This window comes from Heterodontus francisci, chromosome 29 (genome assembly GCF_036365525.1).
Source record: "Heterodontus francisci isolate sHetFra1 chromosome 29, sHetFra1.hap1, whole genome shotgun sequence".
NCBI lineage: Eukaryota > Metazoa > Chordata > Chondrichthyes > Heterodontiformes > Heterodontidae > Heterodontus > Heterodontus francisci.
Window position 1 is genome coordinate 63,743,917 of NC_090399.1, and position 18,190 is coordinate 63,762,106.

The following is an 18,190-nucleotide window of genomic DNA, read 5'->3' on the forward strand; positions in this document are numbered from 1 at the left end:
ACGCTGCAGAAACTCCCCCTTTATGATCATATTCTGATGTTACACCTGCAGAAACAAGCCTCATGTGACCTTACATTGTTTATAAACCGAATAAATAATGTTCAGCTAGAAATAGATTTTATATCTTGAAATGCTCTGCCTGGATGATTTTCTGATGATAATTCAGCCCATGAGCTGATTTTGATCTGATTTTACATTTCAAATTTACTTCGTGCAGGAACAAAAAGGTGAAAAGTGATTTGAGAATTTGAGAAAAGATCTCTTCATCTCCACCAAATTTAATTTTATAGTGAACTGAATGGTGTGCTCCAATTCCCATTCCTTATATTTATATGTGTTTATTTTCCCTTGTGTGCCTGTTCCTGGTCCCTGCTCTCACTGATCAGTAATTTAGCAGGCTGTTCTCATACATGACTGTTAATATCATTACTGCTCTGACATTGCCCTATTGTAACACTTACGTTGCTGAGGGATTTCTTCACTTTATTATTAATAACTTGTGGTAATTGTTCCTCACTGGGCACCTTTTCTGGGCTGCATAGTTTGGACTTTCCCCTGTCGGTTCTCAGCCACATTCCTCCCGCATTCCCCCCAACCACCTCACCCTCCGTCAGTCGAAGGTCGGCACCATTCTAGTTATTTAAGTTTTACATTTTGTGTTTGATGCTCTCAGATCCAGCGTCTAGTGGGTGAAAATCACTGCAAATACTGAAAGGCAACATGGAGACGCGAGCTTCTGGAGTAGGAGTGGATTCTCAGGAGGACAAACTGAAGAGGTTGGTGCTGTGAGGAATGATCATTTCCATCTTGGACTGGAGAACGGGTTGAATTGCAGTTCTTGTGAACGGTTGGGTTGATTCTTTGGTTCTGAAGCTAAAATCTAATCCGAATTCTCTTTCTTAGCGCTGCACCCATCCTAGGCCCTAAGCCCTCAAGGTTAGAAGTTGACGGTAAAAGTTGGGGAGTGTATTGATCTCATACTATTCAGTTTAATTACTGGTGAAAGGTGAGATGCTCTGGGAGAAAACCAGCTCGTTTATTGTCATGTTTTCCTTTTGTTTCATAGTTAACATTTTGTCATCACAATGTCTTGTTCGGCATCTGTTTCAAACTATAGACACCAAATCGGTTAAATGTTGCAGTTCTCAAGTATTATATTGAAGAGAGTTTTTCCAATGAAGAAAAGAAAACGCTTTTGACACAGATGTGCAGAGAAATGCAGCACAGAAAAACACAAAAAAGAATTCAGACTGACAATCCAGGCGATCTGTTTTGTCTCATTCCTTTGAAGTTAATTTCACCATAATCGTTATGAGAAGGAAATGGGTTTGGAGTGGGGGGATGTGGGAGAGTAATTGTTAAATTAATCTCTGCACAAAATATGGAGGAAACATTCCTGACTGAAACCTAACACACCTGGCGCAATGACGTGCGTTCAGGTTCAACACCGGTTTTACAATCCGTCCGATTACACATTCCAGGTATTTCAAGATAAATATAGAGTTCAGAACTTATAACAAGACATGAAATATAGGAGCACAATGTAACACTTTAAAACTGGGGTTATATTATTTCTAGATTTTATGCTCCATTAATCTTTGAAATCTTTAACTCTGCTTCTCTTCAAGATTACATTTGGTCTCGACTCCTTGTGTGTTGCCCAGGGAGCGTGAATTAGACTATATTCTCTATCTTCTATATTGATCTCCGTTCCATTTACACAAAGTGGGACAAGGTAAAAGACAGAGTGGTGATCTGATGAGAGGAGCTCAAAGTTATGGAGAGCTTGGATCAGAAAAATCATGACAAAAACTATTTTCACTTCTTGGCAGGAACGCATCAGTTTAACTTCATCACAAAAGAACCTGATAATAGGTTTAGATTTTTATTGTCTATCCTGTGAGTTCCCAGGATTTTCCTTATCTTTGTAATGTAACAGAGTGACACGACATTTATATTGTTTTATGTATAATTGTCACAGTGACTGAATTTTAATAAACCAAATAAACAGTAGTTGTAACTTAGATAGCTACAGTTGTTTCATGTTTTGGAAAATAATAAGATTGCATGTCTCATGGTAAAAGTGCTGTAAATATTTTATTACTGCAATAAAACTGTCAATATTTTCTCATCAAACAAGGGAGTTAAAATGTTCCAGACAATATTTTAAATGTTCCAGAATATATTTCCTGTTCCTACGCTGGGGCTGTTGGATTGCCTGGTGAGTAGAGGACTGGAGCAAGAGAAACACACCGCGAATGAACTCATCTGAATTCATGCCCATTTAACTGCCTGAAAAATAGCGTTTGGCAGAATCCCTTTTGGATATTTACCATCTCCTGCTCGGCTTCTTGTATTCACGATGTTAGATGATTCAATAGCCCAAGGCACACCACTGGGGAAATCTGTCACTGTCTTTTCTGTATGTCAACAAGAGCAATTTGTTGTGATCTGAAAATGATATTAATGATATTAATTGACCCGAAGCTTCGTGAAATTAAATAATTCATCACTAAAATTCAAAAAGCAGCCAAGCAGATATGTAGCTGAGCAAATCACACAAACAATCAGATTCTTGAACTGAGTGAACTGGTTCATCCATCAAGCAAACTAGTTGCAGCAAACTGAACAATCAGACCAATAGTCTGTTAAAAAAGGGAGAACAGTATTTCTTTGAGTGAAGCTGAATTGAACCTATTGTATACAATGACAAAATTAAAGCAGCCGATACAAAGGTAAATTCTTCAAAAATGCCGCACAAATTTACTTATACATTTAATTCTTTCCAAACCTGGATTGGTTTTATGTAAATATTTGACCAGTTAGAAATTGGTGTAAACAGAATAAGTTAGTTCATTACCTTTAATTCCTGGACATTAAATACCCATTGAGATCATGTTAGTCTTTGCAAAGAGCTTTAAATGGTAAACATAAACATTTACCCTCACATTTCTCTTTGAGTCGCTCCAAATCTGTTGACAGCTCTGCTGGCCACAGTTCCGCCAGGGCAAATAGAGAACTTGATTTTCAGTAGTATATTAAACAGCAGGAACAATATGTCTCTGTAGAGTGGTTGGACAGATCCAATCTAAACGGCAGATAATTGTGTATGATATGAGACCAATCCGGGGTGGGTGGGTCGGGAGATAAATTTAACGCATTCCGATTAATTTAATCTGGGTAAAGGGATATTTAAGAATATTCTTTAACTCATCTCTGAACTTGGTCTGTACCACTGCATAAATAACCGTGTTGGTGCAGCAACTCAAACGCTGGAGCATGAGTCCGGTCTGTTCCATGATGGTGAAAGGGTCATTGTAATCACTTTGGTCAAATTGATTTTCCGTAAATTGTACAGAAATATCACAGATGGAGATTAGAATCCATAACAAGATAAAACTGCCCGAAATAGCGAGCAGTAATATGATGGACTTTCTGCGGCTCTCTATCTCTGGATCTTTGCTCTTTTCCCGGAATCCCCTCCTGACTCTATTGGTCACAACAATGTGTCTGATGGTCAGAGCATTGAAGAACAAAATTAAGAAAAATGCAGCAAGTGGGGTTAAAATAATGTTAAGCCACAAGTAAGCCATCCAATAGGGCAAAATATAGAATGCAGATTTTACAATACAGAACCATGGTATGTTATCAATCATTATTCCAGGTTTATTTACAAAGTAAACTGGAATATTTTGTAAAACGGAAAGTGCACACACCGCTGCTATAACGACAAGTGCAGTTTTTTCTGTGCAGTATTTGTTTCTCAGTTTCTGGTAACAGATGGATACAGAGCGATCAAAGCTGAAAGCGACTGTTAACCAGACAGAACAATCAATGGAAATAAAACTGAAGGTGAATTGAAGACGACAGATGAAGGTGTAATCCAGAAATGAATTTGTGAAATACATCTCCTTAATCTCATACAGAATTACATCAAATATTAGGACCAGTAGATCTGCTGTTGTCATGGCCACCATATAACGACTGATACATTTGGAGAGACCGCATTTTCCACGGGACAGAATCACAATTGTTAATAAATTAGCTGCAATAAAGATAGGAAAAGAGAAATTAATGATTCTATTCACAATGAGAGGATTAATAGGTTGATAAAATATATTAAGTTGTGGTGCATCTTTTTTCTGTCAGTCAACTCATTCCCTTTTTATTTATCTCTCAGTTTCTATCTTCCACCTTTTTTCTATCTCTGATATATAATTTCCTCTTTTAGTTTAGCTGATGTATTTGGAGAGTTCGCCTATTGGAGAAATTCAATTGGAATTATGTTGTTAACATCCTGTTTTATGAATTCTGCTAATAGCAGAACTCCAGATGGGAATTTACACAGGTCTCGGGGCACATTTGTAATTGAAGCAGGAAGTGCTTTTCTCAAATTGAAAGAAATGGGAACAATTAAAGACAGTGCCGTAATGGGAGAGAACATTTCCGAAGTTATCGATAAAATTTCAGAGGTTTTGTTTTACAATGCTGAATAATTAAGGCACTAGGAGGTGACAGGAGGCTTTGAAAGGAAAAGGTAACCCACGAGGCAGCCATGAGTTGGCCACCAAGTAATGCAGAAGACAAGCACCTGCTCAATAGTTTAATGGCAGCTGAAGTGATGAAGCAAGTGACGGCTGTAATTGAGGTGACCCTCTGTGACCTTTGTGTCCATTGATGAAAAATACCCAATCAGTCACATGACAGTGAAAATGCATCATGTCTGTGATGATGTGGGGTTATGTTCTCCGTCACAGCTGACCATTGTTCTTCAATGTCCTAGCCTGAGCTGGAATGCACACTATCTTCAGATGCTTTAGCAGCTCAGCATCTGCACCTCTGAGAGCCAAGACAATAAGAAGACAATCCGCAAAGACATTTGTCAGGCAGTTGGGTCAGGGACTACCAAAACGTTTGGTGGAATTTGACTGGTGAGGCCAGTTAGGTAAAAGCAACAGTCAGTCATCTTGACATGTCTTATTTTATGCAGCATCACAATGTGACTGAAACCTTAAGAGAAGCATCTAAAACTATGAGTAGGTGTCCGCATCTGTTAGCAATACCATTGGATCAGTTGTCCCAGCTTCATTTGAGAAAAAAAAACGAACTTCCATCAGCACTAATCATTTGTAAAAGTGAGATATTTTCACTTCCGTATGTGAATACAACACACCAGATACCAGTGGGTGGGGCAGAGAGCATCGCTCCTTCAGTCTGGTCTATCTGGCATCCCTGTGTAAATATACCTCCTCCCCCAAACACATCAGATGGAAAATTCCCAAGGAGAAGCCCGTTTGTTCCAGTAGTAATGTTGGGGAAAATATGATAGTTTACATCATTTGGTGTAACAGTTAGAGAAGATCGGCTCATTGTAGAACAATTAAAGATTAAATAAAACAAGGTTACAAAATGGTCAAAACACAAGCTATCATGATATTACAGCTTCTTTTCTAGGACTATCCATATAGCTGCCTTTCCTGAACAACTACCTGATTTCCATTTGAGAGGTGTTCTTTATGTCAGGTGCTCTGCACAGCAGAATGGCAGGAAATGATACGCAGGTAAAACACACAATATTAAGAAAAATGATTTCATTTGAAGTTATTGCTTCCACTATGCATTCAGAAAATGTTAGAGATATTAGATGTGTACTTAATATAAGGACAAGAGCAGGAGCAGGCCATTCGGCCCTTCGAGTCTGCTGTACCATTCAATGCAGTTATGGCCAATCTCCTACCTGAACTGTATTGTCCCGCACTATCCTATATCCCTTGATTCCCCTAATATCCAACAAAATCTGTGGATTTGTGTCTTGAATATTCTCACCAATGGGGGATCCACAGCTCTCTGGAGTAGAGAATTCCAAAGATTCACAATTCTTTGAGTGAAGAAATTTCTCCTCATCACAGTCCGAAATGACCGACCCTTCATTCTGAGACTGCAGCTCCAATTCTTGACACTTGCTCTGCCCCCAAAACACCCAGCATCTACTCTGCAAATCCCCTTAAGGCGTACTTTTAATAACTACCGAAATAAATAAGGTTCTTAAAGATTAAAGGTCAAGTTTCAAGGAATTACGCATCCCGTACCTAAGCATACACTTAAAAGCAGTATTGATGAGAAAACCTTGCGGGTTAAGTCGGGAACTCAAACACAATGCCGTTTCAAGGAATCATAGGGAATACAGCACCGAAACAGGCCCTTCGGCCCAATGGTGGATATCGGTTGATCCGACTTTCGGAAAGCCTCAGCAGTGGCGGCACAGTGGAGCAGTGGTTAGCACCGCAGCCTCACAGCTCCAGCGACCCGGTTTCAATTCTGGGTACTGTGTGGAGTTTGCAAGTTCTCCCTGTGTCTGCGTGGGTTTCCTCCGGGTGCTCCAGTTTCCTCCCACATGCCAAAGACTTGCAGGTTGATAGGTAAATTAGCCATTAGCAATTGCCCCTAGTATAGGTAGGTGGTAGGGAAATATAGGGACAGGAGGGGATGTGGTAGGAATATAAAATTAGTGTAGGATTGGTATAAATGGGTGGTTGATGGTCGGCACAGACTCGGTGGGCCGAAGGGCCTGTTTCAGTGCTGTATCTCCAAACTAAAACTAAAATGCTTAACATAACTTCATATACAGACAATTTTAACCTTATTGCTTATCAATAACAAGTTTTTTCATACAATTCAGCTGCATTGTTGTATTAAAGATAGTTTCAATCTTGTTACATCGGATTACTATTCACCAAGAGAATCTCTAATTATAAGTGTGTCTTTGCTGCAGTTAAAGGCCTGCTACCCGACCCAAACCTGACGGGACCAGAGGTCGCTCTTCCGGGTTTGGCTTTCGCACTCGGGTCAGGCCTGGTCCGGGTCGGACACACACAGTACTACCTTTTGCTCTGCTGGGAGGAAAAGGGAAGTTGAGTAAATAAGCTCAAAATTTGAAAAGCCTGAGCTGGGAGTCTGGGAGGTCAAGGAGGGAAACGTGCATCCGGACTCCACAGACTCTGAGTCTGCGCAGTGAGTGAGTGAGTGTCTCTATGATGTCATCACACTCATGCTGCAGCTTCCTTCTATTCCATCCATCCAAAAGTGGGAAGTACAGTGAGTGCACTATGGATGTAAAATGAATGCTGTCAACTGGAGAAAGTGAACATTCCGGTGGTCGGGTCAGGCTCGGGTCAGGTCAGGCTCGGGAGAAAATAGAAGGACTCGGGCCGGGTCGGGCTCGGGTCCGATGTGGTTCTGTCGGGATCGGGCCGGGATTTTTCCCAGACCCAAGCAGGCCTTTAGCTGCAGTACCATTACATATCAATCTTCCACTTCTAAAGAGGATGGTGTATTCACATATATTTCACTCTGCAGAACTTGTTATCAACTAATTCAATTTCTATGAAATATATGCATCACTTTGCACTGGATTGTCTTTTAATTATATTTACATAAATTATGAAACCCCATTAGAACGTTAACCCAAACATGAAACAAAACTGAATTCCAGAGTTAAGTTGAGAGTGACTGCCCTTGACACCATGGTAGCATTTGACCAAGCGTGGCATCAAGGTCCCTGAGCAAAACTGAAATCAATGGGAACCCAGAAGAATTCTCTGCATTGGTTGGAGTCATACCGAGCACAAAGCAAGGTAGTTGTGGTTGTTGGAGGACAATCACCGCAGTCCCATGACATCCCTGCAGGAGTTTCTGAGGTAGTGTCACAGGCCAGCCCTCTTCAACATAAAATTTGAAGTGGTAATGTACGCTGATGATTGTACAGTGTTCAGTATCTTTTGGCAACTCCTCGGAAACTGAAGCAGTCTGTGCCCACATGCAGCAGGACCTGGACGACATTCAGGCTTGCTTGATAGGTGGCAAGTAACATTCGTGACACACAAGTGCCCAGCAATGAACATCAACAAGACAGCACCTTGTTGTTCAATGGCATTATGAATCCTGCACCATCAGTATCCTGGGGCTTACCATTGACCAGAATTTTGCCTGGACCAGCCATATAAATACTGTGGCGACTACAGCAGGTCAGAGACTGGGAATTCTGTGATGACTAACTTACTTCCTGACTCTCCAATTCCTGTCCACCATCTACAAGGCACAAATCAGGAGTGTGATGGAATACCCCCGAGTTGCCTGGATAAGTGCAGCTCCAACAAGACTTAAAAAGCTTGAAATTACCCACGATGAAGCAGCCCATTTGATTGGCACCCCGTCCATTACCTCACATTCTCTCCATCACCAGCACTCAGAGGTAGAAGTGTTTACCTCCTACAAGAGACACTGCAGCAACTCGCCAACGCTCCTTCGATAGCACCTTCCCAACTCACAATCTCTCCCACCTAAAAGAACAAGGGCAGCAGACAGATGGGAAAACCAAAACCTGCAAGTTCTGCTCAATGTCACACATCAACTTGTCTTGGAACAATATCGCCATTCCTTCATTGTTGCTGGGTCAGAATCCTGGAATTCCCTGCCTAACAGCATTGCTGCTGAACTTACACCACATAGAGTCAGAGTCGTACAGCATAGAAACAGGCCCTTCGGCCCACCGTGTCCATGCTGACCATAATGCCTATCTATACTAATTCCACCTGCCTGCATTAATTCCATATCCCTCGATGCCTTGCTCATTCAAGTACCTGTCCAAATGCCTCTTAAATGTTGCTACTGTTCCTGCCTCCACCACCTCCTCTGGCAGCTCATTCCAGATACCCACTATTCTTTGTATGAAAAATTTACCCCATTGATCCCCTTTAAACCTCCTCCCTCACCTTAATTCTATGCCCTCTAGTTTTAGTCACCCCGACCATGGGAAACAGACTCTGGGTATCTACCTTATCTATGCCTCTCATAATTTTACATACCTCTATCATGTTCCCTCTCAGCCTTCTTCACTCCAGTGAAAACAGACCCAGCCTTTCCAATCTCTCTTTATAACTCAAGCCCTCCAAACCAGGCAACATCCTTGTGAATCTTTTCTGCATCCTCTCTAGCTTAATCACATCTTTCCTGTCGTGCGGTGACCAGAACTGCACACAGTACTCCAAATGCGGCCGAACCAATGTTATGTACAACTGTAACATGACGTCTCAACTCTTGTACTCAGTGCCTCGGCCGATGAAGGCAAGCATGCCATACACCTTCTTCACCACCCTGTCTAACTGTGTTGCCACTTTCAGGGAACTATGTATTTGCACCCCAAGGTTTCTCTGCTCAAGAACACTCCCCAGGGCCCTGTCATTCACTATATATGTCCTGCCCTGGTTTAACTTCCCAAAATACATCACTTTACACTTGTCTGTGTTAAATTCTGTTTGCCACTCTCTTGCCCACTTTCCCAGTTGATCTATAACCTGTTGTAACCTTAGACAACCTTCTTCACTGTCACCAATATTGGTGTCATCCGCAAACTTACTAATCATGCCCCTTACATTCAATTCCAAGTCATTAATATATATGACAAACAACAGAGGGCCCAGCACTGATCCCTGCGGCACACCACTGGTCACCAGCCTCCAATCTGAAAAACAACCTAACACTACCACCCTCTGCCTCCAATCACCAAGCCAATTTTGTATCCAAATTGCTAGCTCACCCTGGATACCATGTGTTTGAACCTTCTGGACCAGCCTACCATGTGGGACCTTGTCAAAGGCCTTGCTCTTGGTCACCTCCTCAAAAAACTCAATCAAATTCGTGAGACATGATTCCCCATGCACAAAGCCATCCCTAATCAGACCATGTCTATCGAGATGCATATAAATCCTGTCTCTCAGAATCCCTTCCAATAACTTTCCCACCATTGATGTAAGGCTCACCGGCCTTTAGTTCCCTGGCTTATCCCTGCTGCCCATCGGAAATAAAGGCATAACATGACCTTTCCTCCAGTCTTCCGGTACCTCACCCGTGGCTAACGATGATACAAAGATCTCTGCCAGGGCCCCAGCAATCTCCTCCTTTGCTTCCCAAAGCATCCTAGGATACTCCTGATCAGGCCCTGGGGATTTATCCACCTTAATGCACTTCAAAATCTCCAATACCTCCTCCTTTGTAATGTTGATATGCTCCAGGATATCAGTGTTCCCTCCCTTGAACTCACTAGCTTCCATGACCTTCTCCACAGTAAATACGGACGAGAAATATTCATTTATGACCTCGCCCATTTCCCGTGGCTCCACACATAGATTGTCACACTGATCCTTAAGGGGATCTACTCTCTCCCTAGCTACCCTTTTACTCTTCATATACTTATACTCCTTATCGTATCTGCCAGGGAAATCTCATGGCCCCTTTTCGCCTGCCTAATTTCCTTCTTAAGTGTAGTCCTACATCCTCTATACTCCTCGACGGACTCGCTCGATCCCAGCTGCCTATACCTGACATATGCCTCCTTCTTTGTCCTGACCAGACCTCAATATCCCTCGTCAACCAAGATTCCTTAAACTTGACAGCCTTGCCCTTCCATCCAACAGGAACATGTTGGCCCTGAACTCTTCCTATCTTACTTTTAAAAGCCTCCCACTTGCCAGACATCCCTTTACCTGTAAACAGCCTCTCCCATTCAACTTTTGAGAATTCCTGTCTGATGCCATCGAAATTAGCCTTCCCCCAATTTAGGACTTCAACCTGAGGGCCAGTCCTATCCTTTTCCATAACTATCTTGAAGCTAATAGAGTTATGGTCACTGGTCCCAAAGTGCTCCCCCACAGACACATCAACCACCTGCCCATCCTCATTTCCTAAGAGGAGGTCGAATGTAGCCCCTTCTCTAGTAGGGCCATCCACATACTGCTTCAGAAAACTATCCTGGACACACTTAACAAATTCTTCCCCATCTGATCCCTTCGCAGTAAGGCAGTCCCAGTCAATATTAGGGAAGTTAAAATCATCTACTATTACCACCCTATAATTCCTACACCTATCTGTGATTTCCTACATATATGCTCCTCCAATTCCCTCTAACTATTGGGGGGCCTATAGTATAATCCCATCAAAGAGATCACCCCTTTCTTATTTCTAAGTTCCACCCATATGGCCTCACTATACATTCCCCCAGGATATCCTCTCTAAGTACTGCCGTGATGTCCTCCCTAATCAATAGTGCAACTCCCCCTCCTCTCTTACCTCCACCTCTGTCATGCCAGAAGGATCGGTACCCCAGAATATTGAGCTGCCAGTCCTGCACATCCCTCAACCACGTTTCCGTAATAGCTATAATATCACAATCCCATGTACCGATCCATGCTCTGAGTTTATCTGCCTTACCTGTAAGGCTTCTTGCATTAAATTAAATGCAGTTTAGCCTATCAGACCTTCCACGCTCCCTGTCCTGCCCCTGCACGGCCTGCCTACTGGACTTGCTTGCTTTGGCTGCAAAAGTTCAAAAAGGTGGCTCCCCACCACCTTCTGAAAGACAATTAACGATGAACATTAATTACTAGTGACACTCACGTCCCAGGAACCAAAATAAAATACTAAACTAACCCTAACTTTAAAGTTAGTTGCAATTCAACACATCAATGGTCACTGATCGAAATTAACTGACACGTAACAAGCAAATGTTACAGGTTACTATTAATGGAATATGAAATTAAATCAACAAACTTATACAATTAACTGATATTAAGGTAGTCTGATTAAAGCTTTCCTTAGACAGTCATCAGGCATTTTGTTGTACAACAGATTTGGCACATTTTCTGTCCGGCTTTGTGTAAATATTGTATGCATAGAACCTACAGCAATATTGGGCGAGGAGAATATGGGCTTCCATCTCTCTCTCCTTCCTTAGATCCTTCTCTCTCTATGTCTAAATGTTTCTATTTCTAAATATATCCCTGAATCTAGTTACCTGTTTCTTTATTTAAATAACTAAATCTGCATCTCTGTTTCTATCTGTTTCTCTCTCTCTCTCTCACTCAATCTGTCTACCTCTAACCCTGTGCCTGAGTGCTTCCCTATCAGTATCCCCAAATATGTCTGTCTTTCTCACTAATGTTATGACCGCTCAGGACAAAGCCCCCAATCTGAATTTATGATTCTGATTGTGGTGGGAGAAACACACTGTCTATTCAGTCCCGTCAATCCACAGGTCACATCATACATTTTTAAGCATTCCAAATCCCATTGACAAAAATTCATTATAACTTTCGGGTATTTTATTCTGAACCTCTACACTTCTTTTAGTTTAATATCTGGTTTTAAAACTGTTGTTAAAGCTGTAGCCTGGTCTGCTATGCTCTCAGTCAGAGTCATTACCTCTGCACTAGCTTTGCATATCCCAACACGTCCTATGGGTTTACCTCACAATTTCCAGCATTCTGAACGAAGATGATCTGTTTTGTTGCAATGATAACACTGTGGCTTGCAAACTTAATTTCTACCCTCAGCACCTTCCTTTCTGACTGGAGGAGGTTATCCTGGGGCAATCCCAGCTGTTCCTTTATGTCTTCCTTTCAGTCTTCCACTTTCCATCCTTGGGTTTATGGAGGTGACGGACAAAAGAGGTTGGCTTATTCACAATCTCAAAATCATCAGCAATTTCCACTGCTTGCCTAGCTTTCAAAACCTACAGTTTATTTACATGAGATCTCACTGCTGAAGGAATTGAATTTTAAACTCTTCTCAGAGAATCAACTCCTGAAGGTTTCAAATGTGGTTTCCATCTTTAACGCCTGCGTCCAACGATCAAAATTAATTTGCTTCACCCACTCATATGTCTTCCTAGCCAATTTCCGTAAGCTCCGAAACTTCTGACAGTAAGTTTCAGGGACTAGTTCATATGCAGCGTGAAAAGCCTTTTTTACCATCTCATAATCTGCAGAAGCCTCTTCAGGAAGCATTGCATAAACATCACGAGCTCTGACTACCAAACTGCTTTGCATAAGCAGTGTCCAACTTCCTTCAGTCATTTCATCTGTTTGGGTATTTTTTCAGAACTTAGGGAGGGATTGAATAAATTTAAAGAACTCTTCGCTGGGACCTGAGCTAATTTCAGATTCTTCTTGACCTGAATTCTCCCTGGATATAATACAACCCTTTTGTCTTAGTTCATCTCTTGTGGCCTAAATTCCATCTCTTCTCTTTCACATTCTCTCTGAAATGCTTTCTCTTTCTCCCTTTCCTCTTTTTCAAATCAAGCATTTTCATTTCTTTTTCAGGCTCAAGTTTTTTCCATTTCTAACTGAATCCTAGCCAATACCACTGCATCACCCTCTGACTCACTACTTCCTTGTTCCTTGAATTCTTCTTTTACTTCTTCTTCCTCTAATTCCAGATGTTGGGTTATTATGTCAATTATCTCTGCTTTTTTGACACCTAATTTAAATTCTAACCCCAATCTTGACGCCAATTCTTTTAATTTGTTCTTAGGTAAAGTTATCAAGTCACTGAGGGAAACACTCTGCTTTCCAAAATACTCTGCTGCAACTGTTAATGCCATTACTATGATATTGACTGTACCTTATTATACAAGAGACCTGGTTCATTTTATTTCTTCGTAATTGGTGTTAGATTTAAAGCCCAACAATCGAGGTTCCAATTGATATGATCACAGACACAAGAGAAATTAATATGATTCCAAACACAAGCCTTCCAAATTAGTCTGTTTTTGATCCCAGATGTAAGCCACCTAATTAAAATATGATTTGACTGTGGACGAGCCCCCAATTAAATATCAAAGTGATTCCTGCCAACGCAGCCGGCCACTGACGTCATCAGGCTGCGCCAAGGTGCGCACATGCGCAGAGGGTCTCCTGCTCTCTGCGCATCTGCTGCGTTCTGGCTTGCCAGGACTGTTTAGCGCATGCGCCAATCACGTCATTGCGTGACGTGTACATCTTCGGATAATGCGCCTGGTTGGTCTCTGCGCATGCGCTTTCTGTGTACAGCAATGCAACACTAACGGGTATTCACCCACACGTCTAGCTCCTCCTCTCCCCTCCCCCCCACTGCTCTCTTCAGCTGCTCTGCTCATTCGCCCACTCCACTACCCCTCCCTCGCTGCTCTCTCCAGCCGTTCCACTCATTTGGCCGCTCTGCTCCCCGCCTCCCCCCACCCCCCCGCTGCTCTCTCTGGCCCCTCCGCTCCCCCCCCATCCCCGGCCCGCTCGGTCTCCCAGTCTCCGGCCCATTCCGCTCACCCCCCGTACCGCTCCCCCCCACCGTCCCCAGCCCGCTGCGCTCCCCCCCACCGTCAATGTCCCACTCCGCTTCCCTCCCATCCCACACTGCTTCCCCTTCCTGTCCCGCTCTGCTCCCTTCCGTCCGCTCCCAAAGCCCACACTTAAAATATCTGATTCTGATTGCGTTGGAGCAACACACTGTTAATTCAGTCCCGCCACACCACAGGTCACATCATATATCTTTAAGCATTCCAAATCCAAGAAAGTAGCATCCAAATTGAAACAATCTAGTAATCCCTGAATGAGGCAAACCAAACCATGTGTCTTTAGATATCAACAAATTAACTATTTATTTAAAAACTGAAATCTTAAACACTATTAAGATAAGTTTGCAAGTTCTCCCTGTGTCTGCGTGGGTTTCCTCCGGGTGCTCCGGTTTCCTCCCACATGCCAAAGACTTGCAGGTTGATAGGTAAATTGGCCATTATAAATTGCCCCGAGTATAGGTAGGTGGTAGGGAAATACAGGGACAGGTGGGGATGTGGTAGGAATATGGAATTAGTGTCGGGTTAGTGTAAGTGGGTGGTTGATGGTCAGCACAGACTCGGTGGGCCGAAGGGCCTGTTTTTCAGTGCTGTATCTCTAAACTAAACTAATATCTAAAGACCTTATAACTTCTTATTTAAAAATCTAACTCCCACATTTGCATACATGTATTCGAACTAACAGTTCTTTGTTTTTTAATTAGCTGCACGAAAATAATAGAAAAACAATAAAATCTTTGCGGATTATGCTTCTGACGAACAGTCTTCCAATTCAACAGAGTCCAAGTTTATTTGCAGTCTTCCAAGGTCCATGAGAAAAGGGCCCTTCCAGAGATAGGGGTTCAACAGTTCAGTTTAACAGTTGTAGTATTAGAGTCATACAGAGATACAGCACTGAAACAGGCCCTTCGGCCCACCGAGTCAGTGCTGACCAACAACCACCCATTTATACTAATCCTACATTAATCCCATATTCCCGACCACATCCCCGCCATTCTCCTACCACCTACCTACACTAGGGACAATTTACAATGGCCAATTTACCCATCAACCTGCAAGTCTTTGGCTGTGGGAGGAAACCGGAGCACATGATGGAAACCCACGCGGTCACAGAGAGAACTTGCAAACTCCACACAGGCAGTACCCAGAACCATACCCAGAACCGAACCCAGGTCACTAGAGCTGTGAGGCTGCAGTGCTAACCACTGCGCCACTGTGCCGCCCCAAACACTATTGAACTCTTTTTGCCAGCGATGAACACAGCAGATCAATAATTTCTGGTGAGAGAAAAAAACGTTTTCTTTTCTTATTTCTTTAAGGAATTAACTTGGCTCAAAGAAGTTCAAGAGAGAAACTACCCAGGGTTTAAATGGACTTAGATAGAGCTCTCCTATTTCCTTCCCATGCTGGATCAGTCTGTCAACTGTCTCTCTCTGCCAGCCAGTTTCAAAGTGAAAATGGATATATTGATTCTCTGTTCTCCCTCTCTGCATGGCTGTAGCTTGGCTACCAGAATGCACTTTCACTCACAGTCCTTCTGGAGAGATCTTAAAGATACACTGATCTCTTTACACCCTTAAAGGCGCACCACAATATTTCCCGAGGAGAAAGAAAAACACAGGATTGTGACACTATCTTTATCCCGAATCTGGATATCTCTTCCTTTCTCTGACACCTTCGGTCTACACCATTCCATTTGTTATCTACTAGTTTGATTCTGACTGTTTTTTTCGTTGATTTCTCCTGTTTGATGTTGGACCGCAGGAGATTCTTTCAGGATTGTCGAAGTGGCCATTATAACTCTGCTGGTAGAAGCTCGGCGGACTCCCCACATACACCACCTGTCCAAAATATCTGTTGAAAGTACCACATTCGATCAGGAGATCTGAAGTAGCTGTCTTTGCTTCTGGACGAATTTCCTCGTTCCATTCTTGCAGACAGGAATTTGATAGCAACATGTCAATCAGTGATAGGATGAAATTCAATTGCTCTTTGCACCAGGTAACGCTGTACAAACACTCATGAAATTAATTTTACTGTAAAGCAGGTGACAGCGAATTGACAGACCGGTTTAAACCTCTCTCAATTGTATTTTCTTATTGAAGACAATGGGAATAAATATCAGGCAGGGTGTAAAACGGGCTGCAGATTCCCTACTTCATCTTTGTAATACCATTCAAGACCGAATTCTCTCCCTCTGATTTTTTACCCCTCACGCACGGAAATCGAGGTCTGCCGACTCGCGGTTTAAAGCAATGTGCTCATAGTGGATAAGACTCAGCACGAAGAGCAAATCAGCAGAAAATGTACCGCAAGAAATTATCAACATTGAACAAGACGGATTTATTCATCTGTGACATCAGGTTACTTTGATCTGAGAATATTTCTGAAATGAAAATGCAATGAAACTGATCGCTGAACTGACCCTGAAACTGATTAGACTCATTATTGCAAGACTGTAAATTAAGTTGTGAAATCATTGATATTGAGGCTGTGGAGAGAATTGTAATATCCTCAGTACCTTCTGTGAGGACACAGATTTAGGTCATGAGTAGACGAGTTAACCTCCGGACTATCCAACACCTTAAAATAACTACAAGACACAAATCAGGAGTATAATGACATCCTGCCCACTCGCCTGGAAGGGTGCAGTAACTACATCAAGAATCGGCACTGCACCGACTAGGTTAACAACTGCTCCATCCATCACTTGTGAATACAGTGTTTACTATCCACAGGCTGCACTGCAGTGATTCACCACGTTTCAAAACCAGAATCTCTCAAATCCGTGACTTCCACCACCCAGAAAGACACGGGCAGCCAGCATCTCCAGTTACCCTTCAAGTTGCACACCATCCTGATGTTGGGTCAAAATCCTAGTGTGTACTACCTCACAGTATTATGGGAGAACATTCACCTCGCACGCTGCAGAGATTCAAGAAAATACATAGGAGCATAGGAAATAGGAGCAGAAGTAGGCCATTCGGCCCCTCGAGCCTGCTCCGCCATTCAATTAGATCATGCCTGATCTTCTACTTCAACCTCAATTTCCTGCACTATCCTCATATCCCTTGTTTTCTTTAATTTATAGAAACTATTGATCTCTGTCTTGAACATACTCAATGACTGAGCCTCCGCAACCCTCTAGGATAGAGAATTCCACAGATTCAGCACAATCTGAGTGAAGACATTCCTCCTCATTTCAGTCCCAAATGGACTCCCTCTTATTATGAGACACTGTCCCTGGTTCTAGCTATCCCCAGCCAGGGGAAACATCCTTCCTGCATCAACGCTGTCGAACCCTGTAATAATTGTGTTTGCTTCAATGAGATCATTTCTCATTCTTCTATATTCCACAGAATACAGGCCCAGTCTCCTCAATCTCTCTTCAGAGGCCAACCCAGTATCCCAGCAATCACTCTTGTGAACAACCGTTGCACCCTCTCTTTGACAAGTATATCCTTCCTTAGTTAAAGATACAAAAACTGTACACAATACTCCAGGTGCATTCTCACCAAGGCTTTATACAATTGCAACAAGACTTCTTTACTCTTGTACTCAAAACCTCTTGCAATAAAATCCGACATATCATTTCCCTTCCTAATTGCCTGCTCCACCTGCATGCCAGCAATCAGTGACTTAAGAACAAGGACACCCGGATCCCTTTGAACATCAACACTTCCCAACCTCTTGCCATTTAAGAAATGCACTGTATTTCTGTTTTTCCTACCAAAGTGGATAACTTCACATTTTTCCACATTATATTCCATCTGCAATGTTCTTGCCACTAACTTAACATGTCTAAGTTCCCTTGTAGCCCCTTTACATTCTCCTCACAACTCACATTCCCACACAGTTTTGTATCATCAGCAAAATTGGAAATATTGCATTTGGTCCTCACATCCAAATCACTGATATAGATTGTGAATAGCTTGGACCAAGCACTGATCCTTGTGGTACGCCACTAGTCATAGACTGCCAACCTGGGAATGACACGATAATCCCTGCTCTTTGTTTTCTGTCCCT

At 42.5% G+C, this 18,190-nt stretch overlaps 1 protein-coding gene across 1 annotated transcript; it reads right to left on the reverse strand.

Annotated features, from left to right (window-relative positions):
- Positions 1–3,152: 3,152 nt before the first annotated feature.
- On the reverse strand, positions 3,153–5,370 carry LOC137345885 (probable G-protein coupled receptor 139). Its single transcript, XM_068009129.1, has 2 exons — positions 5,247–5,370; positions 3,153–4,045 (listed from the first exon to the last, which is right to left on the reverse strand). Exons 1-2 carry the CDS (start codon positions 5,368–5,370, stop codon positions 3,153–3,155), a joined length of 1,017 nt encoding a protein of 338 aa, XP_067865230.1.
- Positions 5,371–18,190: the final 12,820 nt, after the last annotated feature.